At 37.9% G+C, this 23,459-nt stretch overlaps 1 protein-coding gene across 1 annotated transcript in view; it reads left to right on the top strand.

The window, feature by feature from the left end:
* Nucleotides 1-3,751: 3,751 nt before the first annotated feature.
* The window catches only part of LOC146713496 (high affinity immunoglobulin gamma Fc receptor I-like), a 30,233-nt gene continuing 10,525 nt past the window's right edge, over nt 3,752-23,459 (top strand). The window contains exons 1-2 of the mRNA XM_085438335.1: nt 3,752-3,755; nt 3,963-4,232. Coding sequence (XP_085294461.1) covers nt 3,752-3,755; nt 3,963-4,232 — 274 coding nt within the window. The remainder of the gene's footprint in view (nt 3,756-3,962; nt 4,233-23,459) is intronic.

Genomic DNA, 23,459 nt, shown 5'->3' with positions numbered 1-23,459 from the left:
TTCTTGTATTTTTGAGAAGTTATCATGTTTCTGGTAAGTTACAATATTTCTGCTAAATTCTGCTATGCTATTGTATTTCTGCCAAGTATTATGTTTCCTCTAAGATATTGCAGTTCTGCTAAGTTATTCCATTTTAGCAAACTTCTTTTGCTTCTGCAAAGTTTTTACAATTTCTGCAACTTTTCAGCTTTTTCAGCTACTTTTTGCATGCAGCTTCAGCTTTAAGCATCCACACTGCATTTTCGCAGGAAATGCAAATTTTTCTAGTTATTATTATATTTTATTCTGTATTCCGTACGTTTTTTGTAATCCTATAACTTCAAAACCGTTCAACTTAGAAAAACCATTCAAACACCGTTAGATTCCTATTCTTTTGGACAACACTGCTTCTATTTTTCATATTTTTAACATTTATATTTCTAATTTTATTCAACTTTATTCAACAAAAATTTATAATGTATTTCAATGGGGAGACCCTTCAAATCCTCATTCAACTTACTCATTTTTAAACTCTTACTACTTCCACATACATTGACATAGAGCCACCATTCAAACTTTAAAACGAAGACAAGACATTCAACTATTCAACTTGTATTTATCTTTTCAATATCTATTATACTTTTTCTTCAGTTCCAGTTTAAGTTTCATGATGTTTTTTCACCCGTTTCAGAGTTTATAATGGGTGTGTATGGGACGGAATGTTGGGGCTAGAGTGAGGCAGCTCAACTGCTAGAGTGAGAGGAGCAAAAAAATTAATCTTAAAATATTTTTTAAAACTGCTGCTGTGTCTGCAGCGTTTGCTCTACAGGTATGATTTTACCCTCAAAACGTAGCCATGGCTGTCCTCTTTCATCCAATGTGTTTACTATTGTACTAGGTGTTATGGTTCTTTCATAAATGCCACCAATGCACAGCCTCCTCCCTCCAACTCTTCCATAGACTCTAATGTTAAAATGGCTCAGAAGGTTCGTTTGAAAATCAGAAGAGCATGGTGTCTTTCCACTGTCACCACGTCCATATAATAAGCTCCACAGGCATGAAAACTGAGAATTAGGTAGACTAGACATTGCTGTCGCTCACGGTGAAAGAATTTTGTCAATACGACTTTTACTTTTCATTTGGGAGCGATTTGTTTCGGCCTGACTTTTCTGTTCATTTTAAGCAGCAAAAGTGAGGTGCATGTCTGTGTCCGTGTGTATGGAGCCCTTGGGTGCGGTCACTATAGCAACCAGGCTCACACCTGCCTGCTTAACGAGCTCTCTCTCTCACTCTGCCAAGATTCATCTTAAACACTTCTCTTTCAACTGCTGCTGTGTCCACAGTGTTAAAGCCATCATTTTACCCTCAAAACGTCGCCATCGTTGTTCTTTTTCCAACATCTTGTCTTTCAAAGCTCAGAGATGTAAACTTTTTAAACTGTGTGGGTCCAAGTGGAGGGATCACATTTTAGTCATTCAGTGATTCAAAGAATATGACCTTTTAATATTCTTTCAGATGTTTTCTGACTCTAAATGTTCTTTTCTCATTTCTTAGGTTTTTCTAATTTACAATTAAAACATTTTCAGCTTTTTTCCAACTTCTTCTTCTGTGTAACCTTCAGCTTTTAGCAGTTCAGCACTGTTGTTTTCAGGTTAAATTCAGTTTTTTTTTTTTTGTTTTTTTTTATCTCATTCAAAATTTTTAACTCAAAATTCAGCAATTAATTCATTTCAGTCCATACATTCAGATTCAAGCATTCACACTGCAGTTTCTTCAGAAAATGCACTTTCTAGTTCTATTTTATTATTATCTATTCCGTACGTTTTTTGAAAGCCTACTCCTTCAAAACCGTTCAACTTAGAAAAACCATTCAAACACCGTTAGATTCCTATTCTTTTGGACAACACTGCTTCTATTTTTCTCATTTTTAACATTTATATTTTTAATTTTATTCAACTTTATTCAACAAAAATTTCCCATGTATTTCAATGGGGAGACCCTTCAAATTCTCATTCAACTTCCTCCTCTTTAAACTGTATCTACTTCAACATACATTGACATAGAGCCACCATTCAAACTTTAAAACGAAGACAAGACATTCAACTATTCAACTTGTATTTATCTTTTCAATATCTATTATACTTTTTCTTCAGTTCCAGTTTAAGTTTCATGATGTTTTTTCACCCGTTTCAGAGTTTATAATGGGTGTGTATGGGACGGAATGTTGGGGCTAGAGTGAGGCAGCTCAACTGCTAGAGTGAGAGGAGCAAAAAAATTAATCTTAAAATCTTTTTTAAAACTGCTGCTGTATCCACAGCGTTTGCTCTACAGGTATGATTTTACCCTCAAAACGTAGCCATCGCTGTCCTCTTTCATCCAATGTGTTTACTATTGTACTAGGTGTTATGGTTCTCTCATAAATGTCACCAATGCACAGCCTCCTCCTTCCAACTCTTCCATAGACTCTAATGTTAAAATGGCTCAGAAGGTTCGTTTGAAAATCAGAAGAGCATGGTGTCTTTACACTGTCACCACGTCCATATAATAAACTCCACAGGCATGAAAACTGAGAATTAGGTAGACTAGACATTGCTGTCGCTCACGGTGAAAGAATTTCGTCAATACGACTTGTACTTTTCATATGGGAACGATTTGTTTCGGCCTGACTTTTCTGTTCATTTTAAGCAGCAAAAGTGAGGCGCATGTCTGTGTCGTGTGTATGGAGCCATTGGGTGCGGTCACTATAGCAACCAGGCTCACACCTGCCTGCTTAACGAGCTCTGCCTGCCACTGTACCAAGATTCATCTTAAACACTTCTCTTTCAACTGCTGCTGTGTCCACAGTGTTACAGCCATCATTTTACCCTCAAAACGTCGCCATCGTTGTTCTTTTTCCAACATCTTGTCTTTCAAAGCTCAGAGATGTAAACTTTTTAAACTGTGTGGGTCCAAGTGGAGGGATCACATTTTAGTCATTCAGTGATTCAAAGAATATGACCTTTTAATATTCATTCAGATGTTTTCTGACTCTAAATGTTCTTTTCTCATTTCTTAGGTTTTTCTAATTTACAATTAAAACATTTTCAGCTTTTTTCCAACTTCTTCTTCTGTGTAACCTTCAGCTTTTAGCAGTTCAGCACTGTTGTTTTCAGGTTAAATTCAGGTTGTTTTTCTTTTTTTTTTTTATCTCATTCAAAATTTTTAACTCAAAATTCAGCAATTAATTCATTTCAGTCCATACATTCAGATTCAAGCATTCACACTGCAGTTTCTTCAGAAAATGCACTTTCTAGTTATAACTGATTTTCCAATGGTTTGAGATCTTGTGTGATTTTATGATATTGCATGACCAGGCAACTAATTGGACTCAAGCAAATGTAATAACCACCCAATTTATTTATTTATTTATTTTTTGAGTGAACCAGACGAACAGGTCGAGTAATGGTGGACCTCTTTTACACCTGAAATCTGCAGACTCATAAGACATTATGACTAAACAAACTGCACAGGAACAGGAAACCTGCCCTCCCCCAATGATATTCTTCAGTTGTATTTTAGTCTTTTACTCAGTCAGTGAGCAGTAAGACAACATGGTGATTACAACTCTCTACTTCAGACTATGTGAGTAATTGTTGTAAGGTTTATTTTTATATTTTATATTTACTGTATATATGTCTGTACATGAAATAATTTAAAGTTTTCCTGTGCTGATCTAGTAATGCTTGAAGTTATTCTGCTGGGGACACATGTTCAAAATAGCTTTACCCAAAAAATGGGTGAGTACGTTAGAGACGTTAATAAAAGAAATAATCTTTTTTTACTTTTTGGAGAGTGAGTAAGTTGGGGTTGACTTAAACATTTTATAAGTCTGTTGATGATTTTTATTAAAATCCTTTTAAGTTTAATCATCTTTTACTAACACATTTTATAAGAATGTTGATTATTCTGTTTACTATTAATCTTGTGATGTTTCTAATTTTTAGGTGCAGCTACTCTTCGTGTGACTCCTAACAGACTCCAACACTTTCAGTATGAGCCTTTATCTTTTGATTGTGAGAGCCCTGATGGTCCTATTGAACTGAGAGGAGTCAGAACCACTGAGGAACTGTTAGAACATTTTAGTCCAGCGTGTAACAGTAAAACAACTTCCTCTTCATGCACAATTTCTCAAATTTATGTAACAGACAGTGCAGAGTACTGGTGTGAGGTTAAAGGGGGTCAGAGAAGCAACAGTGTCAACATTACCATAACTGGTAAGTTCATCATATTTGTGAAATTAGTAAAGAGTTTTGTTTTAAAATTAGGTGAGGTTTATTATCCACTTTGTCTTGTATGGTACAGAATGTATTTGTCATTTACCTTTTTAAAAAAGTTTAAAAAAATCCATTTTGCTTCATCTTCAGATGGTTCTGTGATCCTACAGAGTCCAGTTTTCCCTGTTTTTGAGGGAAACAATGTGACTCTACGCTGCATAAGCAAGACAACTCACACCAACCAAAGAGCAAATTTCTACAAAGACGATGGCCTCATAGACCGGAGCCCTTCTGACAACATGGAAATTAACAGTGTTTCCAGGTCTGATGAAGGACGATACAAGTGCAGCATTTCTGGTGTTGGAACATCACCAGAAAGCTGGCTTCATGTCAGATGTAAGACTAAAACTATATTTACTTATTTCTGTGTCTGAGCTTCATAGAGAGAGAAATGTGACTCTAACAACTAGATTTCTGCTTTTTGGTCTTGATGAAAATGTTTATGTTATAAAAATGATGTTACAATTTTTATGTTTAAAGTCAGAAATATTACACGTGCTATGATATTTATAAAGTTGTACCATTGCAGCATATTCTTCAGGAGAGACCCTGTCAGATGACTTCAATTCCACTCCTGACTTATTCCTGCTGTGGATTGTGTTGCCTCTTTTAGTGATAATATTGACACTGCTGGTAGTCGGATTTCTTAATACTTGCAAACACAGAGGTAATTCAGTTTTTTAAGTTTACAGAATTTCTAAGAATAGCTCCCTATTCATTTTTTTTTCTAATGCTGGGTTTTTCTTTTCTATTCATCAGTTTCCTCAAAGACATCAGCAGCAAACTCACATGGAGACCATCCAGGAGGTGAGAGAGAAATAATTATCACAATTGTATTACTCTATTTCATGCTTGTTACCAATGTTATGGCCTTCTATCCATTTATCAATTTAAAGTTGTTAACCAGTCCAAATCAGGGTCACAGTGGGAGTAACTTCATCAGTATCAATCGATTAAAATTGCATTGCTTGAGAGACTGAATGATACAATTTCTAGTAGGTTGACATTTAAGAAAATTAAAATAAAAGCTAAAGTGAAGTGTGGTAGTTTTACGTGACATATGCTGCTCAAAAGGATTATTTTTGTGTCCGCTCAGTATGTCATATGTGGTGTTTTTGTTTTCGACACTGGTGATGCTTTGATAATTTAAAACTGTCTTAGGTCAAACCACAGCACAAAGCCTGAAAAAGAGAAGCGTGAGGGCTACCAACAACAGCTTTAGAGTCATATCTATATATATATATATATCTCTACATAACCTCTCTTGCCCAGGGATGATTCTTCCCCTTCAGGTGATAGCTCTGAACAACCTGTTTACACCACTGTGACCATAAACAACACACGACAAACTCAAGAACTTGGATCTTATGTTATAAACATTTAGATATTTTATTGAACATGATGTTTTGCACATAACTTTGTGTCTTCCTTCTCTCACCCCAACCAGTCACAGCAAATAGCCCCTCCCTGAGCCTGGTTCTGCTGGAAGTTTCTTCCTGTTAAAAGGGAGATTTTCCTTCCCACTGTGGCCAAAGTGCTTGCTCATGGGGGGTCATATGATTGTTGGGTTTTTCTCTATCTATGAAGCGCCTTGAGGCGACTTTTGTTGTGATTTGGCGCTATATAAATAAAATTGAATTGAATTGATCACTTTTGCTTTGTCGCATGCTCACATCATGCACATCAGCACATAAATCAAGGCAACATAAGTTTTGTGAATGTTGTGTTCTTCTCTTATCGTTATTTTATTATTTATCGTATTTATTAAATCTTTTTTCAGGAATAATACCAAAAAAAAAGTAAAAAAGCAGGAGATAAATACATTTAGTTAAAAACTTCTGCTTTCCTGTGCTGTTTTTTCTGGTATCTGTAAACATGGATAAGGAAAGAGTATAGGTGCTGGTGATAATACACTATGAGCTTTCTACACTTCTGCCCAGGAAACACAATATTTTCAGCTTCATCTACAACCGGCCAGTTGCTATCACCCCTGTAACAATGAAATGTTTTGAAAAGCTGGTCACATTAGGGCACTCCTGCCCCACAGTTATGACCACCACCAGTTTGCTTACATGTTCTGATGTAATAGTGACATTATGTTCCTTTGATTGTCAGATTTTCCTAAGATTCCAAATTAGACCTAACTAACAGTGAATAGCAAATATTGTTCATCATCACTGATGTTACTGTGGTCGTCTGTCCTCTCATTATGGCTGTATCTTTCCATTAGATGATGACATGTTATATTCTAGAGCCATTTACTACACCTTACGCCTCGGTGAGACTAAACTCAAAGGTGAGATTAACTTGGATTAATGATACCTCATGTCTTACATTCATATAATATGTAATATTTGATGGGTAGTAAATATTAAATACAAAATATAAATAAAACTAATGGTTCATGAAAAAATTTTAATTGCTGTGAAGTTAATATTGGTGTGTAATATGAGTTTTGCACCTTTGAAAAAAATACTGTTTTAGTTCTTTAATTCTCGTATATCTGACAGGTCGCAGAAAGAGAGCTGACTGAAGACAAAATCACATCTGAGTGAAAGTGAAGTCGATGAAGTAATCCACATTTATCACATATCGTTATTGCAATTGAACAAGCTGTACATCATCTGCTGGGTTTGGTGTGAATGTCAACAAACTGTTATGTGTGTCTTCAGTGAGAAACAGCTGTCAGAATCACATGGTTATAAAAACAGATAAAAGTTCACATACTAACAAATGTGTCTGTCTCTTATGTAGAAGGTAAAATTAAATCACTTGTTGCTTTTTCTCTTTTTGCTTGTGCATGAATGCTTCTCAGAAGAAAACAGCTGCTGCAGCTCATTTCTTTTGAACAGCAGGTACTCACTGTGGTCAACCACTAATGTAAATGTGTTGCTTTGTTTTTGAAACCAAATTTGTGGTAAGCAGTGAAATATAACTGCAAAGTTTGGTACTGACTGCTGTGTCTACATAAAATGTTATATAGTGCACAGACTGAAAATGCTGTGGCTTATGTCACACTGCAGCAGCAGCTGTTCAGAAGAGTTACAGAAAATAAGCTGATTTTGTTTTGTTTTACATTTTTTTTGTCAGACTGTATGAAAGCAGAAGTCAGAAGCTGAGTGAGTGTAATACTATAATTTCAACAACTTAATGGCATTTAGATGTTTAGAGGTGGTGCTCAGCTTGTTTCTGCCTGACTTAACTGTTTTAGACAACATACTTGATAGGCTATTTAACAGTTCCCAAATGTCAGAACAGTAAGAGTAGCAAGTCATTTTGCATGGTTGGTTAAGAAGGTTTCAAGTGGAGCTTCAACATGCAACAAGAAATGGGAGAGAGACAAAACATTTTTTTGAGTGCGCAATTTATTGAAAACAACTCTTAAACTGAAACAGGATGTTTTAAAGCTGATCAGAAGTTTAGGACCATACCTCAAAATTTCAACCATGAACACAGTAATGAGTAACTTCACCATTATTGTTGATCACTTCAAAAATTTGTTGTGGCATGCTTGATGCAAGTGTTTCCATGAGTTGAGTGGGGATATTCCTCAAAATGGTGAATATGGCTACATGAAGGGCTTCTATTGTCTGGAACTGTTGTCTGTTTTTGTAAACTTCCCTTGCCATCCATCCCCAAAGGTTCTCAATTAGATTTAAATCAGGGGAACACGCAGGATGGTCCAAAAGAGTGATGTTTTTCTCCTGGAAGAAGTCCCTTGTCCTGTGGGCATTGGGTAGGGGAGACCGGGGTACGGTGTACATTTTAGGACATCGTCAGGTATCAGACAAAAAAAAATGTCAGGTCTCTGTTCTCAAGAAAAAAAGTTGTCAGGTATCTCTGGTATATATTGATTGGTTTGATTGATTGAACACCGTAGTTTGATTTTTTTTTCTTTTATTCAAAAATAAAACTGAAATTAATTTCTTCTTTTCTTAATCTCAGCTGCAGCTTCACTTTGTTGTTCCAAACAGATCACAGCTCTTTAAGTATGAGCCGAGAACTTTTTACTGTGACGGGGGTCTCTCATTATATTGTTGTACATACATTAAAAGAGAATATAAAATCATTCAGCTACACTAATGACAAAACAGCAACAGGATCGCCCTGAAACATCACTGTTACTGGTATGTTTTAATTTAGTAAGCAATGATTTTTCATAATCAAACACACATTTTAATTAAATAAACAACACATTGATTTTCAACTGGTTTTCTGATCCTGGAGACTGCTGCTGTTCCTGTGATAAAGGGAGAAGATGTAACTCTGAGCTGCAGAAACGAAACATCAGCATTAGCTCCAGTACTTCAGGACCTGGAGAATCACTAAAGAACTGTCAGCCAGAGAGCTTTTTTTAAGGTATATGTACCTATGTGCAGGGGCACAATTTCCATGGGAGCTAGGGGGGTTATGACCCCCCCAATAATTAGACCCAACAAAATAACCCCCCAAATATGTCTGTGAAGGTTCTCAGTCATCCAGGTCATTGTAGTCAAAGGAGCTTGCAAAGAAAAGCGTCTGGACTATTTTAAGTTACTTGAAGACGTTTCACCTCTCATCCGAGAAGCTTCTTCAGTTCTAAGGTCAAATGGTGGAGAGTCCCAGATATAAACCTAGTGGGAGTAACCCCCCACAGAGGGACAAAAGGACCCCCTGATGATCCTCTAATCGCCTGAGACAAGGTGTGAAACTGGGTGTGGGTCCCAATCTGCCAGAGTTTCGGGTGAGTTCATTGTGAAACCTGGCCCCACCTTATCATGCGAATTCCTGAGATCAGATGGCCCAGGATGTGAGTGGGCGTTAAGGCGTCTGGGAAGGGAACTCAAAACTGGATTATAGATGGCAGAGAGTTGGTGTTGTAAACCCCCGCCTCTGTTCAAAGATGGTCGCTCACAGTGGACATAGATGGCTTCTTTCACTCCTCTTTCAAACCATCTGTCCTCTCTGTCCAAAATGTGAACATCCTCGAAAGAGTGTCCTTTATCCTTAAGATGCAGATGGACTGCTGAGTCTTGTCCTGTGCAGGTGGCTCTTCTATGTTGTGCCATGCGCTTGTGAAGTGGCTTCTTCACAAGCACAGATGAATTAAATTCACAATTAATTACAAATATATTACAAAAATCCACACACTCTATGCAGATTGCTGGATAGTGTTTTTTTTTTCTTTTAGCTTTAATCTCACCTGAAAAAACAAAACAAAAAATTCTCTCCGGGAAACTTGTGATGATGGTTTTTTTTGGGGTTTTTTTTTTTTTCTCAACCTGTTAATAGTTGTGACTGCTGCACGAGTCAAATCTTTGCTCTGGGCTTCGTGCTGATATGTTTTTTATGCGTATGTTAATAAATCACAGTGATAGTGAAAATGATGAATATTAAATGATTACATGATTTATTTAGAGCAGCATAAGTTTGTCTTTGTCCCCTTTGATAAAAAACTGAACATTAAAACTAGTTTTAAATACGAAGTGTTGTTTCAGCAGCATAAATGAGCCACACAGTTTTCAATTCTGCAATAATTTTGGTGGTCAAAAATCTGCATCAGAATATGTGAGGTTACGTTCCCCAATAAAAAAAGTAAAAGTTTTAAGAGCTAAAAATTTAAAAAATGTACTGAATGTAATGTAATGAACAATGAGTTTGAAATGTGATGTTAATGTGTGAAGGTTTCATGCTTCCGTGACACAGTGAGAAAGGTACAAGTGATGCACAAACCCCTATTGCAAAGGGCAATGATCTGAGACTTCCACATGAGAGGTAGTAGCTGTTAAAATTAGTGTTATGAGATAATAATACAATGCAAAACCCCTATTGCAAAGGGCAATAGGGGTTTTGTGACTTTTAAGATATTTATATGTATATACACATATATATATATATACACATATATATACATACATATATATATATATATATATATATACATACATATATATATATATATATATATATATACACATATATATATATATATATATATATATACACATTATATATATATATATATATATATATATATATATATATATATATATACACATATATATATATACATATATACATATATATATATACATATATATATACATATATATGTATATATATATATATACATACACACACACACACATATATATATACACACACACATATACATACACACACACACACACACACGTATAAATATATATATTTATTAGGGGTGGTGCAACCCCCATTTATTAAAATTGTAAATATATATTTTTAACTCAAAAGTACAGTTTTTAAATTTAATGTTGCTGAAACAACAAAGTAATAAAAAATAAATCTGATCGAGAAATCACTCATCTTTGGAAAAGAGAGTTTATTACAGAGAAATGGCTCTTTCTAAAATAAAAGCTATACTATACGCTTCTTCTGGGCTATATTTTCAGCAGCATATTAAACATATCAGGTCCCCATAAGAAGAATCCTGTGCTAACGGCTGTCTAAATGACTCGGGTAAAGTTTGTAGCATGCGTGCTTGTTGTTTTTGTCTGCTTCCACTTGTCTTTGCACTAGGATGATGTCGGTGTAAATGTGGAGTCATATTCATTGTGTTCCCACTAGTGCTGTCAGCGTTAATCTCGTTGAAATGATGTTAACGCCACAACACGGCAAATCTCCGTTAATGAGCTACCGCGGATCGCCCTGTGTGTGGGGCTGGATGGCGTCAACACGTTAACGAGCTAACTGCGCTAACGCACTAGTTCCCACCAATGTAATTGAGCATTGCGTGGCACATCCAACATACTGTTTTACTTTTGTCCATGAAGCGCTTACCATCAGGGTCATGCTTCACATGAAAACCGAAACCGAAAGCTTTTAAAACGACTGAGTATTATATCTCCTGGACAGGGCCGTGCAGACATGTTTAAAGGGGCAGGTGCTCAAAGTTAAAAAGGGGCACATAGAACTAGGCTAAATAACAACAAACCACATTCATCAAGTATCTAATATGGTATTGCACCATACTATATCACTGTCATCACGTTGGCTCAATGTAAAGCAAACTTAGCCTATGTTTTACCTGATAGGTACTATGTTGCTGTTGAGGGTTGATCGTGCTGCTCCAGCAGTGTTGGAGAGACTGTCTACAGTCTCATTCTTGATCTGAGACTTCCACATGAGAGGTAGTAGCTGTTAAAATTAGTGTTATGAGATAATAATACAATGCAAAGATTGGTGATAGTGCTGGGAACCATAAAGCAACAAAAAAAAACCTGTCTAAGATAAACTGAAACCAGAATATTAATAGGGCAAAAGAAAGGGGTGGTCATGATAAGCTAAGAATGTAACAAAAAAGTCAGACAGAGGTGTGTGTGTGTGTACGTGTGTGTGTCCATCACAGAGTAGTGTCAACCTTACCAGCAACTGGATAGGCTGTGAATGTTTTTAATTCACACATTAAAAATAACATAAAAAAAGTTAAAATGAAAAACAACTGTTATCAAAAATTGTAAATGGCCTGTATTTAGATAGCGCTTTACTAGTCCCTAAGGACCCCAAAGCGCTTTACACATCCAGTCATCCACCCATTCACACACGCATTCACACACTGGTGATGGCAGCTACATTGTAGCCACAGCCACCCTGGAGCGCACTGACAGAGGCAAGGCTGCCGGACACTGGCGCCACTGGGCCCTCTGACCACCACCAGTAGGCAACGGGTGAAGTGTCTTGCCCAAGGACACAACGACCGAGACTGTCCGAGCCGGGGCTCGAACCGGCAACCTTCCGATTACAAGGCGAACGCCCAACTCTTGGGCCACAATTATTAAAAACAACAGTAAAACAGAGATAAACCAAGAGGAGGATAAATGAAACATTTTATTAATCACAAAACAGAAGAGGACAATTGGTGTGTTTTGGAAAGAGCAGGAAAAAGTAAAATGCTTTTCATGTCTTGTCCCAAATCATAGCAGTAACTTTGTTGACCATGTCAGAAAAATGTCAGTGACATCACTCTAATTGATGTTAACATCCTCCTCAACTGCCAATTACAGAACCTCTGACATCCTCTCCTCTTAGCAAAGGGGTGACGTTTGGTTTTAGTTTTCTGAAAGAACGTTCCACAGTTGCTGTGGAGTAGGTTTGAGAATGTTCTCCTTATGGCTTCACTCCTCCTCTCTGACTAACTCCAGCCTCCAGCTTTCCCTCAACACTCTCTCTAGGCTCTGCCTGTGACTCCCTCTTTGCCTCTCTTCCTCCTTCCATCTCCTCATCTGAGTTATCACCCTCCACTTGCTGTCCATCTGAGAACAAAGCACACTTTGCCTCCTTGCATTAATGTATTTTTGAATTATCCACACTTAACAACAGTTACACCTAATCCATAATAAAGTGATGATAGAAAAATGTTATAGAACCAAAACATTGCAATTGTGTGGTTTTTTTCACTTGAATCCTTCTGCAATGCAACAACTGGTACATGTGTTATTGTTACCTGTGCTCTTTTAAATCCAGCTGTGAGCGATCCACTGTCTCACGCAGCTCCTTTTGTCACTGTTTCCTCCCACTCTCCTTACAGGGCATCTCTGGACAATGTTATATCATGAGTAATAATTTGAAAACATCTTTAAACATAAAAAATAGTGCGCACACACACACACACACACACACACACACACGCCCGTTCAGCTATCTTAGTGAGGACCTTCTTTGACATAATGGTTTCCCTAGCCCCTTACCCTAACCCTAACCATTAAAAATGAATGCCTAACTGTTACAGCCCGTCTAGGCCCATCTAGACCACAACATAAAGGGTGATCCATCCCCGTCCATCCTTAAGCAGCACGTCACACACTTAATACTTTGTGACAGTGATTTATTTACAATGAGTGCAGTTAAACAAAGGAAGGGAGCATATCATAACTTCAGGGTGAACCCAAGGCCAAAACAACAAACAAAAGGTAACCTATCTCAGGAATAAACACAACTTACCTACTCAAAAGAACTAACTCAAACGACAATCACTTTCCCCTCTGCCTAACAAAAACAGGAGAAAACTGATCAAACAAAAAGGTGGTCCAACCCTACATGCTCTTACATTAACCAACATAGTGACACAGTGAACGGTCTGCTTGTTGGGTTGGGTCGAGGATGAAAGACCTGGCAGTCCTTAGCGGTATCTTCTTATCCGCTGCCTCCCGGTCCTTAGCCAATCGGTGCAATCCATCCACCCTGGATGCACCAATCACGGAGGAACAGCTGCACACTCAAATTTACATATGATAGTTACGACAACAGTCGTAACCCTAACCCTGACCCTTATCCTAAACGATGATGAGAAATGATGAGAAATGTCCCAAATTGGGACAAGGCGGTCTACATAGGAGTAAATACTTCATGTGACTGCACAGATCCCCCTTCATTCTAATATATCAATAAAGTGAGGCTTGATTTGAGGCGGCGTAGTTGAAATTAACACAGCTGCCATTGAAAAAATCAAATCACATAATCATGTGGATGTATGACTTAGATAAAATGGATACTTTGAGGAGCGGGCTAGATTCTTTTAAAGAGAAAAATTTAGGCTAACTGACCTTAGGACCAACCAGGATGAAGATAAGTTTAACATAAATATCATCCTGTGGGTTTTAGAGTTGGACAGCTTCATTGAGCTAGTCTTTTAAATCCACTTAGGACAGCCTGGCGGTCAGTGGAATGGTCTTGGTTATAATTATAATTCCCTGTAAAAATGTTGTTTTTTTTAGCTTGTTAATGCATTTTTTTAATATCGTGAGAGGTGGAATAGGTTTGTGTTTTAAGGTTTTTTAGGTATAATTATTTATGTTTTAATCGTTTTTAACAAATAAGCCTAACCCAAATATGGGGGCTAGTAAGGATACTGATGGGCCAGCAGATCTTCCTTGACCTCCAAACACTTACTAACATGAATGTGTAAATAAAAGGGTTGAAAACTAATTGATTGTGTTTGCTGTGTTCCTTAACAGCTGCATGAACTCTTACATTTACTAACTGCACAAATTAAATCAAGCTTCCTAAAAATGGGTGAAATTTCCCTTATGGAGGTGTGGGAGGATCTGACCGCCTGTTGGTTTTTAGTTGAGTTTTAATAATTTTTTATTTATTTATTATATATATTTTTTATTTAGACCTTTTGGCACTTTTGGCCATTTCCCTTGGTAAGTGCATTCACACAGGGATTATATATTGGCATCCTCTCTATATGCCATCATGTGGGATGTTACCAAGACTCAATACATAAAAGGAAAACAGAGGAGAAGCACACATGTAACACTAGAAGATCATAAGGAGAATAAGGGTCCGGTCGGCCACTAGGACCGTGCAACGGAGCTCCAAATGGAGATAACTAAGCCATAATCTCCTAATACCTAACCATAACCTAATTGTAACCCTGACACTAAAACCACATTTTGAGCCTCAAAAAGGCCTTCAAACTTGTGGGGACCGGGATTTTGGTCCTCACAAGTGACTGTTGGTTCTCACAAGTATAGTAGAATGCAGATTTTGATCCTCACAAAGATAGCTAGACAGGAATACACACACACACACACACACACACACACACACACACACACACACAGTGACATTTTATACCGCCTCCAGAATACTGCATATACTATGGCCACAAGTTTGCATCATGGTGTTGATCCAGAACCCTTCCCTTATTATGTATTCCTATAATAGTAAAGCAATAAGAATACAAAAAAAAATACATATAAAATAATAGAGGTGGGAATCACCATACAACCATATCACAATACTTAACGCACGATACAATATTATTGCGATTTTTTTAAAATATCTGCCATATTCAGATTCTGTACATAAAGGTAAACTTTATCAATATTCATTTTATCTAAAGTCTCGCACTCAGTCTTTCTCTCATTCCAGTCAGTTTTATTGTTGACAAACTGAACGGTTTGTATTACAGTCTAGTCCAACTTAACTGAATGCAACCATCTGGTACAATTATAGCTATTCTGAACTATGCAATTTATGAAAACTATGCAGCCCCTTCAGCAACTGAAGAATTTGAAAGTAAATTAAAACAAAATATAAATTTAGATTAAATAAAAAAGTTTTAAACTTAATTAAAATAAAACATGTCTTAAATTAAAATAAGTAAACTGTCATGTTTATTGCTGCCAAAAAAAAAGTTAAACACATTTGGACAGTGAAGGAATGTCAGGATTCTTGCTCAGAAAGAGGATCAACATGCTCTGAGCACAAAAACCTTTTTTGTAACAAAATATCGATTTCTGCTGTCCCTGTATCGATACATTATTAGCAAACAAAATATCACGATACTACACAGTGTCGAATTTTTTTCCCCCACCCCTATAAAATAATGTATTCACGATGATTCAATTTGTTTGACTATCCACTCTGTACAGGCAGAAACCTTTCTAAATTTTTTAAACTGTAGCGATACAATAATTTTGCTGCTGTAAAATCAGCATTTTGTCATATTTGAAATATTTTATCTAATATAATGTGTTTCTTAATGTATTTTCTTTAAAATACATATTAGGTAGTTTATAGTAAAATATAAACCCTCCAGAAAAGGCAGGAAAAGCCCTGTAACTTTTTTCAATTCACTGGTTGCCACAAGACAACTTACCAGCATGTGCATAATAACCTGATACTCCTGTGTGCTTACGACTTACTGTGTTTTGCTGCATCACTCTGTGTCTCCCAATTAAGTTGTGTGTTTCCCCACCACCAGGCAGGAAAAATGTGTGTATTCTTTGCAAACTGGTTACCAACTCTGCCATCAACGGTGAGCATTGGTTAATGCTCATGATGTGACTGATGACTGATGATGATTTCTTCTTCATCTTCTTTTATTTTATTGGCAGTTGGCAACCTATTTAATTAGAGCAGGTAGTTGTACTACTAATAATAATAATAATAATACATTTTATTTGAAAGTGCCTTTCAAAACACTCAAGGTCGCTGTACACAGTAGAATAAAAGCAACATGAAAGCAATAAGTTTACAGAATCATAAAAGCACAAGACATAAACAAATAAAAAAGGAGAGTGGAAAGGTTATGTGGGATAAGCTATTTTGTACAAGTGGGTTTTGAGTTTGGACTTCAAGAGAGAGAAGGAAGAGACTGCCCTCTAGTGGAAGAAAAAGCCTAAACTTCAAGGCCAAAATAACAAACAAAACAAGTGAATCCACCAAAGTTCTACCTAAACCACACTTGAACAGAAAACCAAACAAAAGACAACAACTACCCCAAACTCCCAAACTTAATTAACAGGAGAAAACACACCAAAATAAATAGCCAGGTCATTCCTTCTGCTTTATTGCTTTTTACAAATGGTCAGAACTATTTACAATGCTGTACACAAAACCTGGTGATTCTCAGAGCGCGCACACACACACACACACACACACACACACACACACACACACACACACACACACACACACGCATTATGAGGCTGAGGCTTCAGCAAATGGCCTGATTTCAACATTGCATTGTACATCTGCATTGACAGAGCTCTAAAGAGTCTTGCATTAAAGGAAGAACTTAGCTACACATTTTTGTTGAGGATTTTTCATGCAGTTATTATAACTATAAGTTGAGTATTAGTTTATTTTTCATTATGTATTTATTTGTTTGGATATCTCATTTAATATTGGGTTAATTTGGTACATAGTTTACAATCTGTATAGTCTACAGATTGTAAACTATGAACAAGATTAACATTTAAGTTTTTTTTCTTGTATTTCTGTAATGACACAACCATCACTTAAGATATTTTTGTATTAGTAAGACAAAAGTCAAAGTAACAATGCGAGCATGGGAAACATGAACCAGCCTGCTAGTTGTGTCAGATGCAGCAAAAGTCTGAAGTGGTTACTTGTTCCACCCACTGATATGAACGTAATCACAGAGGCTTAAATTACCACAAGAGAAAATCGGTCTCAGCGGAAACTACTTTCGTAAAACTACTCCGTTGCATTGCATGAAGTTTTAATAACATTTGATATTAAAACTCTTTGAGGACACCGCCACTCACTGCCGTAACACCTTAGTCTTCAGCAAAACAACATGGATGTAAGAGCTTTTGGTATGTGTAAGTAATTTCCACATTTGAAAAAAAAATATGTATAAATACATAAGATAAATATATTTATTAAAAAAAGTTTTTAATTAATCTTGTTAAAAACTTGTCAATGTTGTTCATGTTTTGCTTTAAGAGAAAGGACTGCATTTTTATGAAACGGTTATGAGATGTCAACTTTGCCACGTATCTTTGTTCCACATTACAAAAAGGTTATAAAGTTAAAAATTCTGTCTAATATATGTTTATTTCAGTTTGTTGTACATTAAGACAAGGTAGCCTAGAGCAGGGCCGCATGTGATGAATTCATATATTAGTAACTGTAAGATTCAGCAGATACCTTCATAAATCTGCTTTTATCTCTTCAGTGATGACCATTATGATTCTGCTGGGTGTGCAGAGTGAGAGAGTTGGTGAGTACCAGCTATGTTCTTATTTATATAAATGTTTTCATTTTTGAGGAGCAAACAATTCAAGAAAGAAAGGTAGGCGGTAGATTCTTTAATAATGATCATAGGTGTTATGATATATTTTGTGTTTAGCCGTTTATTTCTTGCAGTGATATTCTTTCATCAATCGATGAGGTTTTATTTATCTACGTATAATCAGCACAAATATAACTGGAGAAAATGTCTCACAGGTTTTTTAAAAGCTTGTGAAATAACTTTTTTTTTTGACATATTCAACATTTAATCCAGACTGTCTTGAAGAGACGGGCCTTTTCTCTTCTGATGCTGCACCTTGGATCATTGTCACTGCTTCATTGAGCGCGCTGGTGATGTCAGTCGGAATGTACTTAAATTGCTGGGACAGAGGTGAAGAACATGATGTTTTGCACATAACTTTGTGTTGATCACTTTTACTTTGTCACATGCTCTCATCACATCAGCACGTAATTCAGTCTCAGCCAGGAATCAAACAGAGTCAGAAAATAAACATTGTTTGTTAATTGTTGTAGTACTATGAAACACTATAATATTATGTGACGAACTGGGCAAAGGCAACAGAAATTTTGTGAATGTTCTGTTTTTGTTTTTTGGTGTAATTGTAATGGGTGTAAGTTGAATGGCTTAAACTAAGAAACTGACTTTAGTAGCTCAGTGTGCCTCTCTTCTCATCATTTTAATATTTCTCTTATTTAATTAACTTAATGTTTATTTCAGGAATAATACCAAAAAGACTTGTAAAAAAGCAGGAGATAAATTCATTTACTTAAAAACTTCTGCTTTCATGTGCTATGAGCTTTCTACATGTCTGCTTCAAATTAAAATAGTTTCTTCATACAGGTCAAAACTGTTGCCTGAAGTGCAACTTTTATTGTTCCATTTAGAATAAACTTTGAGCCCATCCACTTTAATTTTTGAACAAACCTAAACATTGCTTAGCTTAGCACAACGAGATGCCCAGGAAACCCCAGTTTAAGTTCCCATTAGCCAGTTGCTATCATCTCTGTAACAAAGAAATGCTTTGAAAAACTGGTCACATTAGAGCACTCCTGCTCCACAGTTTTGACAACCAACAGTGTGATTACAAAGCAATTAGATCTACAGAGGACACCACAGCCACAGTCACACTTAGAGCAGCAGGAGAGCTGTGTGCAAATGCTCTCAGTTACCTTTAACTAATGCCATCCTCCCCCACAAACTGGCAGACAAACTCGGGGACTTGGGTCTTTCACATGCCACCATCATGTGGGTCAGCAGCTTCTTGTCTGACAACAGTCAGAGACTCAAGAGTAGAAAGCCACAAATCTTGCGGCCTCAGCCTTAGCATTGGCTCCCCATATACCTATGTCTGCAAAACGGCCCAACACATTGTTGACAAATTCGCAAATGATACCACTGTGGTTGGGCTTGTCTAAGGATGAGCTGGTGTGCACAGCCTTTAACCAGCGCCTATAAACACACTCAACAAAGCAAAAAAAAACATGAGTATGTGTGTGCAGGGATGAGTACAATACGACAGGACTGTTTGTGTCCATCATGTGTGAGCATGTGTGTCTTATTTTATTATTATTTTATGCTTTTTTTTTACCTAGTGTGCACTGGCGAAATTGACACTTTTAACTCATTACAGTGACAATAAAACTGTTTTATACTATCCTATTAAAAAAAAAAATCAATGAAGAAGCTCATCAGAACGTTTGTCATCAAAATAAAACTGCAGGAATACAGTGAATAGGAAATAGTATTCAGTGTCACTGATGTTACTGTGGATATCTGTCCTCTCACTCCTGCTGTATCTCTCCATTAGATGATGACTTATTGTCTACTATTGCCATTTACTACACCCTAAACCCAAGTAAGACTGAACTTAAAGGTGAGATTAATGATTCCATATGTGCTCTATTTAATTATGATGGGTTCTAAATATTAATTTGAAGTGATATTAGGAAAAGGAAAACAACACTAAAGCTTGACTAGCAATGCTAATGAACTACAGGGTAAAAATCAAGAAACTGTTTAGAGCAGCAGAGCTGATATTTATGTAATTAAAATGAAAAGGCAGAAAAACTTTTCGGATGTAATAGTGACATTATGTTCCTTTGATTGTCAGATTTTCCAAAGATTCCAAATTAGACCTAACTAACAGTGAATAGCAAATATTGTTCATCATCACTGATGTTACTGTGGTCGTCTGTCCTCTCACTATGGCTGCATCTCTCCATTAGATGATGACATGCTATCTTCTAGAGCCGGGTGAAACTGAACTCAAAGGTGAGATTAACTTTGATTAATGATACCTCATGTCTTGCATTCAGATAATATGTAATACTTGATTGGTGATGAATATTAAATACGGAATATTAAGAAAACCAATGGTTCATGGCTAAATTTTAATTGCTGTGAAGATAATATTGGTGTGTAATTCGAACTTTCCACCTTAGAAAAAATACTGTTTTAGTTTTTTAATTTTTGTATATCTGACAGATTGCAAAAAGAGAGCTGACTGAAGACAAAAATCACATCTGAGTGAAAGTGAAGTCGATGAAGTAATCCACATTTATCACATATTGTTATTGCAATTGAACAAGCTGTACATCATCTGCTGGGTTTGGTGTGAATGTCAACAAACTGTTATGTGTCACTCACATGGTTATAAAAACAGATAAAAGTTCACATACTAACAAATGTGTCTGTCTCTCATGTAGAAGGTAAAATTAAATCACTTGTTGCTTTTTCTCTTTTTGCTTGTGCATGAATGCTTCTCAGAAGAAAACAGCTGCTGCAGCTCATTTCTTTTGAACAGCAGGTACTCACTGTGGTCAACCACTAATGTAAATGTGTTGCTTTGTTTTTGAAAACAGATAAACCAAATTTGTGGTAAGCAGTGAAATATAACTGCAAAGTTTGGTACTGACTGCTGTGTCTACATAAAATGTTATATAGTGCACAGACTGAAAATGCTGTGGCTTATGTCACACTGCAGCAGCAGCTGTTCAGAAGAGTTACAGAAAATAAGCTGATTTGGTTTTGTTTTACATTTGTTTTGTCAGACTGTATGAAAGCAGAAGTCAGAAGCTGAGTGAGTGACAACATAGACAACATACTTGATAGGCTATATATCAGTTCCCAAATGTCAGAACAGTAAGAGTAGCAAGTCATTTTGCATGGTTGGTTAAGAAGGTTTCAAGTGGAGCTTCAACATGCAACAAGAAATGGGAGAGAGACAAAACATTATTTTGAGTGCGCAATTTATTGAAAACAACTCTTAAACTGAAACAGGATGTTTTAAAGCTGATCAAAAGTTTAGGACCATACCTCAAACAAACAAAAAAAGACCCCCCCCCCCCCCCCCCCACACACACACACACACCTCAAAACAGAAATCAAAATTTCAACCATGAACACAGTAATGAGTAACTTCACCATTATTGTTGATCACTTCAACAATTTGTTGCGACATGCTTGATGCAAGGGTTTCCATGAGTTGAGTGGGAACATTCCTCAAAATGGTGAATATGGCTACACGAAGGGCTTCTATTGTCTGGAACTGTTGTCTGTTTTTATAAAACTTCCCTTGCCATCCATCCCCAAAGGTTCTCAATTAGATTTAAATCAGGGGAACACGCAGGATGGTCCAAAAGAGTGATGTTTTTCTCCTGGAAGAAGTCCCTTGTCCTGTGCGCATTGTGTACTGTAGCGTTGTCCTGTTGCAAAACCCAGTCGTTCCCACACAGACGAGGGCCCTTAGTCACGAGGGATGCTCTGCAACCTCTGGACATAACCAGCAGCCGTTTGACCACCCCCCTGCACCTCCTGAAGCGTGTTTCATTGAAGGAAAAAGCACCCCAGACCATGATGGCGCCCCTCCACTGTGGCACGTAAAAAACATCTCAGGTTGGCTCTGCTTGTCATGCCAGTAACATTGGAAACCATGAAGACCATCAAGGTTCATCAGAGAATTTCTTCCACCTTTCAATGTCCCATGTTTGGTGCTCTCTTGCAAAGTTTAAACGGTCAGTTCTGTGAATTTTTGCCATTTTCAAGTGGTCTTAAACTTTTGATCAGGACTGTATGAACACTAGAGAAGTGTTAAGTAATAGTAAAGGAGTTTTTCCAGGTATTTTGTTTATGACTGATCCTTTTCTGCTGCAGTCTAGTGGTTACTCTTGATATGGCAACGTGAGATGACCAAAACAACAAATGTCACATCATCTGCCGACTTATTGTCATGAGCTGCAGGGGGAGACTGTGTGGGGTTGTGTGTTGAGGAACAGGAACAGAGGCTATAGCTAAACTAAAACCTAAACTGGAAAAAACACTAGAAATGACTAAATGGAGTAACTATGACTAATGTGAAAAGGAGTCAGTGCATGTACATGAAAAACTATGAACCGCATGGCATGAGTAAACCAACATGAACATGATCAGCGTGGAACCTCTTTGTGCGGGTGCATGAAAGAACATACGGTTACATTGTAACCTTGGTTCTCTTAGTGAGAGACTATCTCTCCACATCGTTACATATTCCATATGTACGGGGTACGACCCCCCTTGGTCGTGGCATGTGGATATTTCTTTAAGACACTCCGGCACAGCATACGTATAAAACAGCTGTGCAGACGTGACACTGGTGATCGTTTGATCGGAACGCGTCTCCGAGTGGCCTCACGGTGGAGGGATAGTCTCTCACTAAGAGAACCAAGGTTACAGCGTAACCGTACGTTCTCTAGCATATCAAGACTATCTCTCCACACCGTTACATATTCCATATGTACGGGGTAACTCTGTAAGACACGCCGCGAGGAGACAGTGCAACCGAACCGTCGAGAGTGAAGACCAAAGAGCCATATACAAGACACAGATGCACACACCACCCCGGTCAGGGCCAAGCCAGACGTGAAGGCCGAGCCAGGGGGTGGAGGCAGCAGTCTGCAGATGCCAGACTGGCCTGAACCGGTCCTGCAGGATGCAGGATGCAAGTGATCGGCCGCTCAAGGGCAGCCCGGGAACCGCGAGGTATATAGCCAGGGAACGCAGCACACCAAGCCGCCAAGTAACAGCCCGCTGGTCGCATAGGGCTACGACATGCCGGCAATGCCAGACAGAGAGCCAGCACCACAGCTGGAGAACACTCACTTGCCACAGCGAGGTCCAACTGGCGTGTACGCCGGCAAAGCGGGCAACCACAGGTGAAGCTTGTAATGTGACCCGTCCATTCTCAAAGCTGAAGCCACCCCGAGCTCTTGACAGGCGGGGGGGGGGGGGGGGGGGGGGGCTGGCAGCCTAGCCTGCGTAAGTGGAGGGCTGAGCAAGGCAACGACCCAATGGTCCACCCGTCACCGTCACCACGTACATGTCCGCAGACAGTGGAGCCTCAAGAGTGAACTCGCAAAGAGACACTCGAGGTCAGACACAAAGTCCCAGCTACTGGGCGTCCCCGTGCTGGCCATGTAAGTCTGTGACACACAGGCAAAGCACCAACCGGGAGGCAGCAGCGCAGGCAGGGGACCTCTCACTCGCTGGCCATGCACGGCAGCATCCAACTGCAGGCAGGGGCTCATAAACGCCAGGAGGCAGGGCACACATGGCCTGCAACCAGGAAGCAGCAGCACCTCAGGCAGTAGGCGCTGAGGCTG

This window comes from Copadichromis virginalis, linkage group LG3 (genome assembly GCF_057382275.1).
Source record: "Copadichromis virginalis isolate Kocher_CV1m ecotype Utaka linkage group LG3, C_Virginalis_male_GT1.1, whole genome shotgun sequence".
NCBI classification, from domain to species: domain Eukaryota; kingdom Metazoa; phylum Chordata; class Actinopteri; order Cichliformes; family Cichlidae; genus Copadichromis; species Copadichromis virginalis.
Note: the sequence above shows the minus strand (reverse complement) of the source record. Positions and strands in the feature narration are given on the sequence as shown.